General features: G+C 45.1%; 1 protein-coding gene across 1 annotated transcript in view; it reads left to right on the top strand.

Moving 5' to 3' along the window:
- The window catches only part of LCMT1 (leucine carboxyl methyltransferase 1), a gene marked incomplete at both ends in the record, with an annotated part of 49488 nt that extends 33714 nt beyond the window's left edge, over window positions 1-15774 (top strand). The window contains 6 exons of the mRNA XM_080703921.1: window positions 1596-1698; window positions 5008-5128; window positions 8702-8803; window positions 8979-9070; window positions 12389-12486; window positions 15620-15774. Coding sequence (XP_080560047.1) covers window positions 1596-1698; window positions 5008-5128; window positions 8702-8803; window positions 8979-9070; window positions 12389-12486; window positions 15620-15774 — 671 coding nt within the window. The remainder of the gene's footprint in view (window positions 1-1595; window positions 1699-5007; window positions 5129-8701; window positions 8804-8978; window positions 9071-12388; window positions 12487-15619) is intronic.
- Between the last annotated feature and the right edge of the window lie 220 nt (window positions 15775-15994).

The following is a 15994-nucleotide window of genomic DNA, read 5'->3' as shown; positions in this document are numbered from 1 at the left end:
TCACTAAGTAGCTGAGACTGGCTTCAAACCTGCGTGATCCTCCTGTCTCAGCCTCCCAAGTGCTGGGATTACAAGTGTGCGCCATCATGCCCAGCTTTAAATTACCCTATTTCTGGGGTGGGGTGTAGCTCAGTGGTATAATGATTGCCTAGAATGTGTGAGGCCCTGGGTTTGATCCCCAGCAATAGGAAACAAGTTATCCTATTTATCAGACCTATAAAGCTATCATGATAATTTGTTAATGAGAAACTTTAAGGTGACAATTAAGGTAATACTTCATTCACTATTGAGTGCATCATGATTTCAGAAATGTAAAAATGCATGCATCATCTTAGAATTTATGATGTATTTTAAGTTAAAATATGTGCAGATAAAAAAAAGTATACATGTGTGCATGGAAGGGAAGTTAGAATGAATTTTTAAAAAGGAAATCAGAGCCGGATGTGGTGGTGCACGCCTGTAATCCCAGTAATCGGGAGGCTGAAGCAGGAGGATCACAGGTTTGAGGACAGCCCCAGAAATGTAAGTGACACTCTCATCAACCCAGTGAGACCCTGTTTCAAAAAGTAAATAAAATAAAATAAAATAGGCCCGGGATTGTAGCTTGGAGGTAGAATGCCCTGGGTTCAGACCCCAGTACCACACACACAGAAAGGAAGTCAGGTTCTCCTCCCGCCCCTTAGCCCCTACTGGGGGATCCCCATGTCCGTGGGCCTCAGCGTGCCTCCGGAGGATGCTTTCGTCCACGGTAGCTGTGATCTGGCCACACAGACCTCCTGCTGTTCTCTGCAAGTGCCGGGCAGGCGCTCCTTCAGGCCCTTCCGCTTCCTGCTTCCTCGGCGTGGGGCGCTCTCCTCTTTGCTTGACAGGCTCCTTCTCAGTGCCTGGCTCAGCTGCCATCTCCCCAGGGAGGTCCCAGCCACCAGACTAAGTGACCTCCTCCCCACCGCCTCCGCACACTCCTCTTGGCTGCGTTTGCCATGCTCGTGTTTGCTCACTTGTCACCTTTTCCTGCAGTTTTTGGCCCCAAGAGGGCAGGAACCATGTCTTTTTGGAATTTACCCCTAAGCAGGAATGCATTTCTAAGAGTCTCAAGAAAGAGTCATAGTGAGCCAGCGTGATGGCGCACGCTTGTAATTCCAACATTTGGGAGGCTGAGACAGGAGGATCGCGATCCGCAGCCAGCCTCAGCTACTTAGTGAGGCCCTTTGCAACTCAGTGAGACCCTGTTTCAAAATGAAGGATAAAAAATAGGGATGGGGGTGTAGCTCAGAGGCAGAATGCCCCTGGGTTTCATCCCTAGTTCTGAAAAAAAAAATTATTTTTTTTCACTGCAAGAGGATAAAAGCCAGTGTGTTCGGTTTCTCTCTCCTTCCTTCCTTCCTTCCTTCCTTCCTTCCTTCCTTCCTTCCTTCCTTCCCTCCCTCCCTCCCTCCCTTCCTTCCTTCCTTCCTTCTTTTTAACAATGAACATGTACTTTTTTGATAGGCCCAAATAATAAAGTTACTTTAATTTTTAAAAAGCCGCATCCTTTGAAATTCGAATGTCTTCTTGGCTATTGCAGTTGGAGTGGTAACCTCTTCTTTCATTTGTAGATGGGCACACACTGGATTCGGAAAGATATGCCATTATTGGAGCAGATCTACGAGACCTGTCTGAACTGGAGGAGAAGCTAAAGAAATGTAACATGAATACACAGTGAGATGTTTTTCTAACCTCTTACATATTTGCAGTTTTAAGCTATGAGATACAGCCAGTCAGAAGTGCTGCAGCATATTTATCTCCCATTTTTGTTTAAGTTTTATCATTTTGTTGCCACTTAGAGTATTTTCTGAAAATTTTAAGCAATGTTGTTACTAAAGTCTGTTTTCATTTCAGCATCACTGTATTAAGTAATACAGTATTAAAATACTGGTACCTGATATCATAAAGTTTGGGAGAAGATAATCATATGGTTAGAAACATAACTGGAAAATAGGAAGCATGTATTAGACTGGGCATGGAGGCTGAAACAGGAGGATGGCAGGCTAGAGGCCCACCTCAGCAATCTAGTGATACCCTATTTCAAAATAAAAAAAGGATAAAGGATTGGGGTGTAACTTGGAGGTAGAATGCTCCAGCACCCCCCCCCCCCACACACAGATTGTATTAGCATCTAAAATGTATTAAGAAGAACTGACATTTTAAAACATGGCCCATAGATGCCAGGCCTGGTGGCACACGTTTGTAATCTTAGTACTTGAGAGGCTGAGACAGGAGGATCACAGGTTTGCAGCTAGCCTCAGCTACTTAGGCCCTCCGCAACTTAGTGAGCCCCTGTTTCAATATAAATAATAAAATATAGGGATGGGGGTGCAGTTCAGAAGTAGAATGCCCTTGGGTTCCACCCCCCAATAATGCAAACAAAACAAAACAAAAAAATAAATGGAAAGAAGATAGCCAGGCAGCCCCGAGAAGAAACTGAGTATCATATGACATCAGAATACATGATGCACAAACGGCGTGAGGTTATGGAGCCTCAGCAGGAATCAGATGACATTCTACTCTTCTTCTCACCAAGTGGGCAGAATGTCTAAGCCTGACAGTATCTAGTCTTGTCAAGAACATGAGGGTGGGAATGGGCACACACCAATGCTACTATCAAGTGAAGGTGACCCTGTGCGGCCATTGTGAGGGGCAGTCTGGATGTCTCTGGTAGAGTTGTAAATGTTTGATACTATAGTTCCACTCTGGGGTGTGTTCCCCGAAGATGCCACTAAAGTAGTCGAGAATCGGAAATGTCCATCACAGGAGATTAGACAAGCGAAATATAAAACGCATGACCTAGATTTATGTGGAGAGAGCTCAGAAGCCTAATGTTGAGTTAAAAGAAAATCAAGTTGCAGAATAATCGGCACAGTATGAGACCAAATATTTTAAACCAAACTCCCAAGAACTATAGTTTCATAATTACATGTTTACAGGGTAGAAGTGTTTTACAGATGGTCCAGAAGGGTTCACACCAAATTCATGAGAGTGGAAGACAGGAGGGGAAGGAGATGCAGAGTTTTAGCGTGGTGGTGCTGGTCAAAATCAGATTGGCTGTAGGTGTCTACACAGGTGCAGATGACATTGCCATGGAGAGTTGGGCTTAGTACAGGGTGCGCATTTGAGTGGAAGGTATGGTAAAGGGAGTATTATTTTAAAGAATAAATTGGTAGGTAGACATGATGACACACACCTATAATCCAAGCTGCTTGGGCAACTGTGTCTAGGATTCTCAGTTCAAGTCCTGGGCAACTTAGTGAGATCCAGTCTCAAAAAAATAAAAAAGAGAGAGAGGGAGAGGGAGAGGGAGAGAGAGAGAGAGAGAGAGAGAGAGAGAGAGAGAGAGAGAGAATGAATGAGAATAAATTGAAGACAGTCAGTGGCATACGATGAGAGGGACTAACTGGGTCAGTCCTTGCTGGAACAAGTGCCTGGAGGTGTAACTAGGCTTAGGGGAGAGGAAGGTCCCCTTTCTGAGTGGGGAGGAAGGAGAGTGAGGATGGATGCTAATAAAGGTGGGCTCCGAGAGGAAGGAGGATCTTTCTAACTTGTCTTTCATTAATGTGGCACTTGCTGTTGTCTCCATTGACCTTGTTGAAAACTCATGGACAGGCCTACTTGTCCAGTGTTAGAGATGGCTCTAACAGGCCCAGGGCCATCACTCCAGCTTTATTTTTTGAGTCTGTTTTACTGAGTGTTCAGAGAGTAGGGTCAATGCTATGGGATGGAAAAGTGTTCTCCAAGGGCCCATATAATAAAAGTTTAGTTCCCAGCCTGTTGCTACTGGGAGGCTGTGGAGCCTCTAGGAGGGGAGCCTAGTATGACTAGCAGGAGGTCTCTGGCTGTTGGCTCAGCCCCTTCCATCTTGTGGAATTCCCTGCCCATGATGTGAACACTCTTCTGCCATGTGCCCTGCCAGCACGCACCCTGTCCTAGGTGAGTTGTTGCATAGGGGAAGGGGAAGAAAATTGTCCACTCTGAATTTGGGGTTAAGGAAAGAAGAGCTACACCAATCCAAAGATAATGTCCCGTGGGCTTGGATGCAGTTGACTTGCATCATCTGTGGGTTGATAGCGTCTCTTTCAAAAGTTAAATTGTTTAGATACTTCTTTAGGAGAGCATTGCTTTTTTTATTTCATGATTTGTTGATTTTTGTCTAGCACATCAGTGGGCACTCATAATTTATTGAAGACTATACTACTCGTGTTGTTTTCAGTTCTTGGTGAAAGCTTATTTAAGAATTAGATTCTGTTTAGTGAATATCAGTATTTCTACATTGTATCTGTTAGCTTGTGGTGTGTAACAAAACACAAATTTGGTGGTTTGAAGCAGCTCACTGTGGCTGCTCAGAATTGTGTGAGTAGGCGTTTTGGGCCTGGGTTACCTGGTGCTTCTTGTGCTGGGGGCCAGGAATAGCTGCTTCCCCCAGCGGTTCGCTCAGGAGTGGACAGAGGGCAGGTCAGTGGGCACTGTCAGCCGGGGGTGGGGCTCATTCTCTTCCGGTCACAGGCTTCCTTGAGTTCATTCACTTAGTGTTTCAGGTTTCCAAGTATGGCAAGAGAGTAAGAGCCAGTGTGTTAGCAATTTGCAGACTTTTACTTGCATCCTTGGCCAGAGCAAGAACCGGACTAACCCAGATTCTAAGAGGAAAATAAACCCTTGAAAGGGAATATCTGCAATGTTACATTGCCACAGCGCCGGTGCGCAGCAAGGGAAAATAGCCCTTTTTGCAACTGACCACACATAATGTAACTTTTTCTCTCATAAGCCTGACAAATCATTGTCCACGGCTCACCTTTTTACAGCGTAAAACATTGGGTATGATGGCGTTACACACACAGTACACGTGGATGAGGGTATGCTTGCTCAGTCTTTCTGGTTTGCCTGGAGTATGACTTGCCTACCAGTGTTACAACATACATACAAGTAGAGGGTCCTGCCTTGATGAAAACATTTATGGGCTTTTTTTTTTTTTTTAAGGTTGCCAACACTCCTGATAACTGAATGCGTGCTGGTTTACATGACGCCAGAGCAGTCGGCAAACCTCCTTAAGTGGGCAGCCAGCATCTTTGAGACAGCCATGATCATAAACTACGAGCAGGTATGAGGACGTCAGGAGCTTTGGAAATACACAGGCCTTCAGGGGCTTCCCCTCTTAGCACCCTCAGTGCACCTTCCCTTGTGCTTTTCTGCCTCTGGCCACTCACTCCTTTATTAATTGATTTCAGAAACCCTAATACTCTTGGTCGCTCAACTTCTTGTAAACTTTTAGCTATATATCCTGGGAATTGAACCCAGGGGCATTCTACCGCTGAGCTACACCCCAAGCCCTATATTTTATTCTTTATTTTGAGACGGGGTCTCACTGAGTTGGGTAGGGCCTCATTAAGTAGCTGAGACTGGCTGTGAACCTACAATCCTCCTCTCTCAGCCCCCCCGAGTACTGGCATTACAAGCGCGCTCCACCACGCCTGGCTGTTTCAATCTTTATAAAACTCTTTCTTGTTCTCATTTTATCACTGTATTAGTACAGAGTCCTAGAGTGTCATGAGGGTCTTTGGGCTGCCATCCATCTGCGGACGGCAAACTTGGATATCTAAGGGACAGCAGGTTTGCAGATGGAGAAAAGCGGCCAGGTGTACGTGGCGTGGATCGGGGGCTGCGGGGGTCAGAGCACCGAGGCTCCAGGGACAGGCCATTACTGAGTCCCCGCCAGCTTGTGGGCGTGTGGTCCCCGAGCTGCCAGTGGTCCAGTTTTTGAAGAGAAGTTAGAAATGCACAATTTTAATGTAGAATCGCCGAGTTTGTAAGACCAGAGATTGGCCCAGTGGCTCCCTGACGGCCGCTTCTGACTCAGTGCAGTGAAGATTATATTTTAGAGCTTTTGGAGTGACCCAGCTTGGGTCTGACCCCTGGCCCACACTCTCATATTTGGGTACGTGGCCATAGGCAACCTTGCTTCGTGAGTAGGAGCTCCTGCTCTGAAAGTAGCTGGACTCTTCTAGCTGTGTGACATGGACAAATTACATGTCCTCTCTGCCTGTTTTCTTTTTCTTTTTTTTTTTTTTTTGGTGGTACTGGGGTTCCTGGAAGCCCTTCTACCTCCGGGCTACACTCCCAGACCTATTTTTACATTTTTATTTGGAAACAGGGTCTCCTAAGCCAGCGCGCGGGGCTGGCTTCGAACCTGCGCGATCCTCCTGTTTCTGCCTCCCAAGCGCGGGGATTACAAGCGTGCGCCACCACGCCCGGCCTCTCTGCCTGTTTTCTCACCTGAAAAATAATCATAGACCCTACTTCAGAGTTATTGTGAAGCGTAAATGAGTTAACAGTGCAGAAGTACTTACAACATTGCATGGCTGTAAGCGAGCTCCAGCTATTATTTAATCTGTGTGTGTGTGTGTATGTGTGTGTGTGTGTGTGTGTGTGTGTGTGTGTGTGTGTGTGTGGTACTAGGGGTGGAACTCAGGGGCTTTTCTACCTTCGGGCTATACTCCCAGACCTATTTTATATTTTATTTGAAAACAGGGTTTCACTAAGTTGCTGAGAGCCTCACTAAGTAGCTGAGACTGTCCGCGAACCTTGATCCTCCTGTCTCAGCCTTCCAAATGCTGGGATTACAAGCGTGTGACACCATGCTCAGCTGTTAGCTGTTTTTGTTACTTTTAGATTAATTTTATTGATTTTATTAATTTATTGATTTTATTTATTTATTTATTTCGTGGTTCTGGGGATTGAGTCCAGGGGCATTCTACCTTTAAGCCACACTCCCCAGCCCTTTTTAAATTTTTTGTTTTGAAACAAGGTCTTGCTAAGTTAGCAAGGCTGACATTGAACTTGCTATCCTCCTGTCTCCGCCTTCTGAGTACTGGGATTACAGGCATGTGCCACCACAGCTGGTTTACTGATTTTATTTTTTAAAATCTCATTTTCTTTTATATCTCATCACAAGTTAAGAGTCGTAAAGAGGCTTGCCCCATGTCCTGTAACTGTGGACAGCTTTAGGGCTAGACCTTGGTCTCACCACCCTTTCCTAGCTCCTGTCCTGATTTAGGCCCTTGTGTAGCTGGCTCTTGTTAGGCTGAATTGTCTTCCTTTCCTCTCTTCCCCTGGGAGCATTCCTTAGACTCTGGCCTGGGCGAGGATGGGATGGAAGCTGGCCTCTCGCTCTCTGCTCGTGATGTGGCTAACCCCTGAGTAGCTGCCTGGGGAAGATGATCCACCCTCCACACTTGCACGCTCTCCCCCATGTGCTGCTTTATGCCCTTTGCCTGCCTCGTCTGTGTTCTGTCCAACAAGCATTCATGGGAGAGATGCTGGGTGAAGAGGAAGCCTGGGAAAATGCCGGCTTTCAATGCACTATCTACAGCTGGCCCACACCTGGTTCAGCTGCACCCAACACTCGCACCTTGCCAATAATGACTTAAGTCAGTAATTTTATAACAAATATAAAATCATCACCAACCATCCATGGGCTGGAGACATTTCTGAATTAATAGTTTAAAATGACAAAAACACACAAATGATCATTTCAGTGATAATGGAGTTCATGATAACAAACGCTTAGATTTTGCTTACTGTGTATGAGGCACTGTCCTGGGAGTTTGACATGTTACTTATCACAAGGATCCTCAAGGTAGGCACTGGAACTTCCCTGATTACAGATAAGGGACTGAGGCACAGGGAGAGGAACAGCCTGTCCAGGGTAAGCATCACAGTAAGTATCAGGCCAGGATCTAGACAGGCCAGAGAACAACCGAGCCAGTGTCCGCAGACATTGCCTGTACCGAGTGAGGAACAGAGTGAATAGCGCATAATCTGAGGGTTTGAGGCTTAGTGCCGCCTGAGCTCCACTCTCCTGGAGAGAGAATAACATTGTTTTTGTCTGGTGTCCATGTCATGTGAACTCTGAGAATAGTCTTATGCTTTGTTAAAATGATGTCTTTGTTATCTTGTATCTGAAAGAGTAATAGTATATGTGCAGTGCTAGTGAACCTTATTGTTTTCTGGCGTTTGTGCACGTATATAAATTATTTGTGGTTTCTTAAACTAGCTTTTTTTTAAAATTCAAACACTAATACCACATGCAGAGTAGAAAAAGCAAGCAAGACAAAAGGTTCCACAAAGGAAAGTGAGTCCCTTTCCTACCCGAGATCTCAGTCTTCTGACCTGGAGGCGACCGTGCCATGTTCCAGAATTTTTCTGTGGGTTTTTCTAAAAAGTCCTCTATACTTTTCATTTCATGTCTGTAACTTTATCTTTCTTCCTTATTTTTATGGCTCTATGACATTATATGAAGATGATAGAATTCATCTGACCCCCCAATGACAAGTATTCATTTGCAGATTCCTCCTATAATACAACACTTTAGTAAATCCTTGCATCTCCGCACGCACTTGTGAGTATCTCTGTAGGATAAATTGCCATCAGTGGGGTTTTTGCATCACGGGTTGAGTATCAAAAATGGGTGTGTGCTGCCCAGTTGCCCTCAAGGGGCTACACCGTTCACATGCCCAACGGGCTGTGTGCTGGCGTCTATTTTCTTCTTCCTTTACCTGCACTGGGTGTATGTTGTCAACTGTCACCTTGCCTGGTTGAAAATAGAATGTCGTTTTACTTTTCATATTTAAGAAACAAATTCTTCAGGTGGTCACGGTAACCTCTTCTTTCCCAGGTGAACATGGATGATCGGTTTGGGCAGATCATGATTGAAAACCTGCGGAGACGACAGTGTGACCTGGCAGGAGTGGAAACCTGCAAGTCATTAGAGTCACAGGTCAGGCAGCAGAGACTGGCCCTTGTACCTTAGCCATCTAGGAAAGGGCCTCCTCCTTCGCAGAGGAGATGATGCAGGAAGCCCTGTTGAGTATCTGCCAATGCAGGTAGCCAGGGCTCCAGGATGCTTGGAGAGTCCAAGTCCTGCTTTTCTTTTCTCTTCACCCACATTTTAGAAAGAACGGCTCCTGTCAAGCGGGTGGGAAACCGCATCAGCCGTCAACATGATGGAGTTGTACACCAGGCTCCCGCGAGAGGAGGTGAACAGGTATGAGACTGGCCTGCCGGGGTCTGTCAGGGCCGACTGGAAATCAAAGGCATGATTGTCTGCAGTTTTTAATGTGAACCACAAAACAGAATCTTAACCAGACTTACTCTGAAATAAGTTAAACATTCGTAGCAGCCTGAGAGTAACTCGTGAGCTGAGATAGAGCTTGTGCCAAAATAATATTTTAATCAAAAGAAGCAGTTATACCTGGGAAGTTTCCAGAGCAACCTCTGCTGTGAAAATTTTGCACAATCTTATGTTTTGGAGAAGGAGGGAAACAACATTGTTTAAGATATTCTAAGGGATAAAAAGATCCCTGATGGCCAAGTTTTTTTTTTTTTTTTTTTTTTTTTGCGGGTCTGGGGATGGAACCCAGGGGCATTCGACCTCCGAGCTACACCCCCTGCCCTTTTTTTTATTCTTTATTTTGAAACAGGGTCTTGCTAAGTTGCCGAGGGCCTCACTAAGTTAAGACGAGGCTGTCTGTGAACTACGATCCTCAGGTCTCAGCCTCCCGAATGCTGGGATTACAAGTGTGCACCACCACACCCAGCTCCTGATGGCCAAGTTTTAAATGGATCTTCCCCTTTATTATAAAAGAAATAAATGTTCATTGTTCTAAAAACAGTTTGAAGCAGTGCACAGTGGATGAAGGGTAAACTACTGCTCTACTCTTGCAGAGACAGCTCTTGTTAGCAAGTTGGGCATATCCTTCTGTACCTCGTATTTATTGATACATAGATTTCTGTTTTTTTAGTGGTGGGTTTTCCTACATCTATTGGTCTGGAAGTTCCCCTTATTTTTTTTTTAAACCTAAAAGTAGATCATATTTCTATATTAAAACATCGAGGGTTACCATGGTAATGCTTAAATTTCCCCCCATGTGCACATATTTCAATGGAAAGCTTTTTATTTATTTATTTATTTTTTCAGTACTGGGGATAGAACCCAGGGGCATTCTACCTCCGAGAGATACCCCCGGTCCTATTTAAAATTTTTTTTTTCTTTCTTGTTTTTTTTTTATTTGTTTTATTTGTTTTTTGTTTTGTGGTACTGGGGTGGAACCCAGGGCCTTTTCTACCTCCAGGCTATACTCCCAGACCTGTTTTATACCTTATTTGGAAACAGGGTCTCACTAAGTTGCTGAGAGCCTCACTAAGTAGCTGAGGCTGGCTTTGAATCTGTGTGATCCTCCTGTCTCAGCCTCCCAAGCACTGGGGCTACAAGCATGCGCCACCACGCCCGGCTTAAAATTCTTTATTTTTGAAACAAGGTCTCACTGAGTTGCAAAGGGCCTCACTAAGTAGCTGAGGCTGTCCACAAATTGCAATCCTCCAGTCTCAGCTTCCCAAATGCTGGAATTACAAGTGTGCGCCACCACGCCTGGCAATTTAAAGCTTTTTAAAAAGCTACTTTCATATGTTTGTACATGTTTTTCTCTGTGTATGTATATTTAACAGTTTCACATAAAACATTTTTTTGTAAAAACCATACATTCATGTAATCTTTAAAATAACAGAGTAAAGAATAAATAAAATACAGAATAAAAAACGAGAAGCAGGGTGTGGTGGCACATGATTGTAATCCCCGTGCTTGGGAGGCTGAGACAGGAGGATCACACAGGTTCGAAGCCAGCCTCTGCTACTTAGTGAGGCTCTCAGCAAATTAGCGAGACCCTGTTTCCAAACAAAGTATAAAATAGGTCTGTTAGTATAGCCCGGTGGTAGAAAGCCTCTGGGTTCCACCCCCAGTATCACCCCCCTGCCAAAAAAAATGGAAAGAAAACCTTTTTTCCTCCCCAGTCCTTATTACCAGTCTACCAATTTCTCTTTCAGGAGACAACTACACATTGTCTTGTTTCTTCTGTATTTTCCAGAATTATTCTATGCCTATACCAACATACGTGTCCCCATGTTTTCTTTACATAGATAATACTGTAGGTGGAACATTTTTTGCTGTACAACTTTTTGAAATTCTGTGATGTCTTAGAGGTTGTTGCTACTCATGATGGCCCCATAGTGTCCCACTCTGTGAATGCTTGTCTTTTCTAGTTTAGGCTTTTGCTTGTTACGACTTTGAAGCTATGATGCCGTAGTGAATGCTCTCAAGCATGCCCATCCATCTTTTATCCCTATCTCCGTCTCTCTCCCTCTCTCCCCCTCCCTCTCCATCTCCCTCTCCCTCTCTGTCCCCCTCCTCTCCCTCTCTTTCTCCCCATATATATGGTAAACTCTTAAAGACAGAATTTCTGAGTCAAAAGATACACATTTTAAACATTGATAGAGATGACCAAATTGCTCTCCAGAGAGGTTGTACTGTTTTGTAACCCTGTCGGTATTTCTGAGAGTACCTTTTTTCTGTGTACTTGCTAACATGTATATCAAGCTTGTCTACCTGATAGTTGAAAAAAAAAAATCTCTTGTATTTTCATTTCATTTAGATTTCTTTTCTCAGAAGTGAGATTGAAGATCTTTCTTTCAGTGAAATAGTCTTCCCCCCTTTTTTGTATGTGTGTTTGATACGAGGATTGAACCCAGGAGTGATCTGCCACCGAGCTACATTCCCAGCCCCTTTTTTATGTTGAGGCAGGGTCTCACAAGTTGCTTAGACTGGCCTCAAACTTGTGATCTTCCTGTTTCAGCCTCCCGAATGCCGGAATTATAAGCGTGTGTCACCACTCCCGGCTAGCTTCCTATCTTTTAAATGAATTTTGAAAGCTTTTCTTATTGAAGTTTAATAGTTCTTTATAGCCGGGCGTGGTGGTGCACGCTTGTAATCCCCGCACTCGGGAGGCGGAGACAGGAGGATCGCGCAGGTTCGAAGCCAGCCTCGCTGGCTTAACAGACCCTGTTTCCAAATAAAAAAAGTATAAAAATAGGTCCTGGAGTGTAGCCCGGAGGTAGAAGGGCTTCCAGGAACCCCAGTACCACCAAAATAAATAAATAAATAAATAGTTATTTATAAAGTAAGATCAGTCCTTTGGACCTTGTTTATGTTATCCCCCCGCCCCCTTTCCTCTTCTTTTTTGTTTTGTTTCTGGAGATTGGACCCAGGGACATTCTACCTTTGGGCTACACCCCCAGTCCTCGAACCCGCGATCCTCCTGACTCATCCTCCCAAAGTGCTGGGATTCCAGGTGTTCACCACCACGCCTGACTTTTTCTTCTTTTTAATAAAAATAAGTTAAAATGGAAGCACACCATACACACCGTTTTGTAACTATTTCCTTTTCCCTTAATGTGTTCAAAACATCTCTCCCTCTTGGTAATGACGGATTATCACCTTGGTTTTTAATTTTCCTGTTTGGATTCTCCGCAGGATAGAATCCCTTGAATTCTTGGACGAAATGGAGCTTCTGGAACAGCTCATGCAGCATTATTGCCTGTGCTGGGGAACCAGGGGAGGACAGGAACTCGGTAGGCAGCCCGACTGTGCCCCTTTCACCTGAGTGTGGAAAGCATGCCTGGACCCTCAGGCTCCAGAAGAACTAGCCCGAGTTTTCACGGTCACGCCTCGTGGGTTCTTCTAGAAGAGCAGTCAGGAGACCTCTTTAAATAAGCTACAAACACCAAACCAGCCAGCCCAAGACAGGTCTGCTGTGAAATTTCTGCAGTTAGAAGGTTAAAAACCTCAAAAACCTCAAAGGTTTAAAGATGTCTGCCGTGGAATTTCTGCAGTTAGAAGGTTAAAAACCTGAAAGGTTTAAAGCCGGGCATGGTGGCGCACCCTTGTAATCCCGGCATTCGGGAGGCTGAGATGGAGGATCGCGGTTTGTGGACCGCCTCAGCTACTTAGTGAGGCCCTCTGCAACTTAGTGAGACCCTGTTTCAAAATAAAGAATAAAAAATTGGTCAGTGGGTGTAGCTCGGAGGTCAAATGCCTCTGGGTTCCATTCCCAGACCTGTGCAAAAAAAAAAAAAAACCTGAAAGGTTTAAAGTGATAATCTTAGTAAAAGTACCCAGGTGTTTGTCTTTTCATCTGCTTGTTAACCAGGTTTACTGGGTTAAGCATACAGTTCATTCCATCTCCCTCACAAGCCCATGCAGCGGTGGTGAATTTCCCCCTCCTCTCTGTGATTAAAGTGCGGTTTCCTGGCTGTGGTAGAGCAGGCCCCAGGGAGCAGGCGCGGGTCCCTGTCTCAGCTTCTTATTGTTCTGGTTTTGATCCAGCCCCTCCTCTACGCCTGCCCCAGGCTGCTCCTGCTTCCCTGGTAGTAATCCCAGGTCTCTAGCCCTGTGGAGACCATGCTACGCCCCAGGCCTGTGGGACAGCTGCCCTTCAGGCGTCCTACAGATGTGACTCTCATGACCTGTGGCCTCAGACAGGCAGCTGGTGGAGCAAAGGACTGTCCTTGTGTGAAAACGCCAGGACGACCTGAGGCTGGTGATGGCCGCCTGCCTGGCTCATCACTCTGTGTGTCTATGAATTTACCGCTGGGCACTTTAGCCTCAGAGCCCTTTCAGATTTGTTTAACTTAAAATCATTTATTGACATATTTTTCTATTATGCTCTCCCCAAATACAAAACAGTATAGTTTGCTTAGAAACTTCTAAAAACTATGGAAAAGGAAAGAGAACCTACCCAGAATAATAACCTTGGGGATGTTTTCTTGCTGTCCTTTTTTTTCTAGACATGGTCTGTTTCTTTTTCCTTTTTTTTTTTTTTTTTTTTTTGTGTGTGTGTGGTACTGGGGATGGAACCTAGGGGCCTTCTGCCTCCGAGCTACACCCCTAGTCCTATTTTTTATTCTTTATTTTGAGACAGGGTCTCACTGAGTTACAAAGCGCCTCACTAAGTAGCTGAGGCTGTCTGCGAATTGCGATACTCTGGTCTCAGCCTCCTGAATGCTGGGATTACATACCTGCACCACCATGCCTGGTGACATTGTCTTATTTTAACAGAGTTGAATTTATACATTTATGTAACTGTGACTTCTGATTTTTTTTTAACCTGATATGGTAACAAGCCAGGCATGGTGGTGCATACCTGTAATTCCAGTACTTGCAAGGCTGAGACAGGAGGATCACAGTTTCAAAGACAGTCCCAACAACATTGTGAGACTCTTAGCAACCTAGCAAGACCCCATTTCAGTACAACAACAATAAAAATAAATAAATAAATAGGCTGGGGTGTAGCTCAGAGGTAGACTGTCCCTGAGTTCAATCCCCAGTCCCACCTCCCACACAAATATGATAACATCAACATTTTTCCCTTACTGTACAAACTCACAATAAGCATAATTCTAATGCTTTATTACATTCTGTCACATAACTATGTCTGAAAATACTTAACTTTCCCATGCTTTGGGAAATGTCAATTATTTCTAATAGTTTTAAGTTAATTCTAGTGCCTTTTCATTTATTTACATATTTTCTTTCTTTCTTTCTTTCTTTCTTTTTTTTTTTTTTTGTGGTGCTGGGCTTGGAACCCTGGGCCTTTCATGTGGACAAGTGCTCTGCCACTGGGCAAGGCCCTTAACCTAACTCTAATTCTTACAAAGAAGCCGGGCGTAGTGGTGCACACTTGTAATCCCAGCATTCGGGAGGCTGAGACCAGATAATCGCGGTTCACGGACAGCCTCAGCTACTTAGTGAGGTCCTTTGCAACTCAGTGAGACCCTGTTTAAAAATAAAGAATAAAACTTAGTGAGAACCTTTTCCAAATAAAAAGTAAAAGAGGGCTGGGAATGTAGCTTGGAGGTAGAGTAGGAGGTAAAAATAGGGCAAAGGGTATAGCTCGGAGGTCAAATGCCTCTGGGTCCCATCCCCAGACCCGCAAAAAAAGAAAAGAAAAATAAAAGAAAAGAAAAGAAAGAAAGAAAGAATGAAAGAAATTCTTACAAAGAAACAATACATTGAACAACTCCACCTAAGGGACTTCTTTTCTGTCCAGGGCTATCAGTATTTGTACGTGCGTGGTGGAATACCACCTCTGCATTCACTCAAAGTTCAGTAGTTCAAAGGTAGATCTTGGACGTTTACTGCAGAAAGCTCATAAATTGTTATAATGCTTTCTTAATTCCTTTTAAACCGTCTCTAAACAGAATCTTGCCCAACCACCTGCTTCCTTGTGCAGCCTCCCTTCATGTAGCAGGAGAGCGGAGCCACAGTTGTGGTGCGCCCTCCCAGCCCTGCCTGTTGCTCTGAACAGCATCTGTATGTCTCCTCCCCTCAGGTCTGAAGGAGATAACTTGTTAACCTGTTGAAGGCTCCTGCTGAGACAGAAGCCTCCTGTGTTCCTGGAGATGCACGGAGCTTCCTGAGGGACCAGAGGGAAGCCTCGTCTGCAAGTCTCCTCCCACACTCTGAGAAGCCTGCCTTGTGAAGGTGGTCACACCAGTTCCTGTTTCTGTTGACTTGTTGTTGTTTAAATAAATCTCACTTGCCAATCGCCAGTGTGCCCAGCCTCTGCTGGTTGTGTGACGCCATCCTATGGCCACAGGTGGACCAGGGTTCACACCTATGGCAGCTACAGCCAAGGCTCCGGAACCCTACTCTGACCTCCGCCTGCTCCCTGTGAGTCAGTCACTTTACAACCTTGACTCCAAGAGTTCTTTATTCTGGCACCTCACGTGCCTAGCACCTCGGCCCTTGGCCTGCTCCAGGTGCTGAGCTCTGACCTGGCTCCTGTCTGCCCTTGCCAGGCCGGCCCGCCCATTGAGTCTTCATCCTGGTTATTGTTCCCGCTGAATAATGGCCCCTAATGTGTCCACATCCCAATTCTTGGAGCCTGCGAGTACATGACCTTCTGCGGCAGAAGGGGCCTTGACAGTGTGGTTAAGGTCAGGGTCTTGACAGGAGTTTGATCTGGTTTATCTGAGATGACCTGATGCCATCCCAACCCATGTCAGAGGCCACGGAATGGCCTGCCTCAAAGATGGAGGAGGACGGCACCAGGAGAAAAAGACTGTAGGCAGCTTCTAG

The sequence above is a fragment of the Muscardinus avellanarius genome, assembly GCF_963383645.1.
Source record: "Muscardinus avellanarius genome assembly, chromosome: 10".
NCBI lineage: Eukaryota > Metazoa > Chordata > Mammalia > Rodentia > Gliridae > Muscardinus > Muscardinus avellanarius.
The sequence above is the reverse complement of the archived record's forward strand: the minus strand, read 5'-3'. Positions and strand labels throughout refer to the sequence as shown.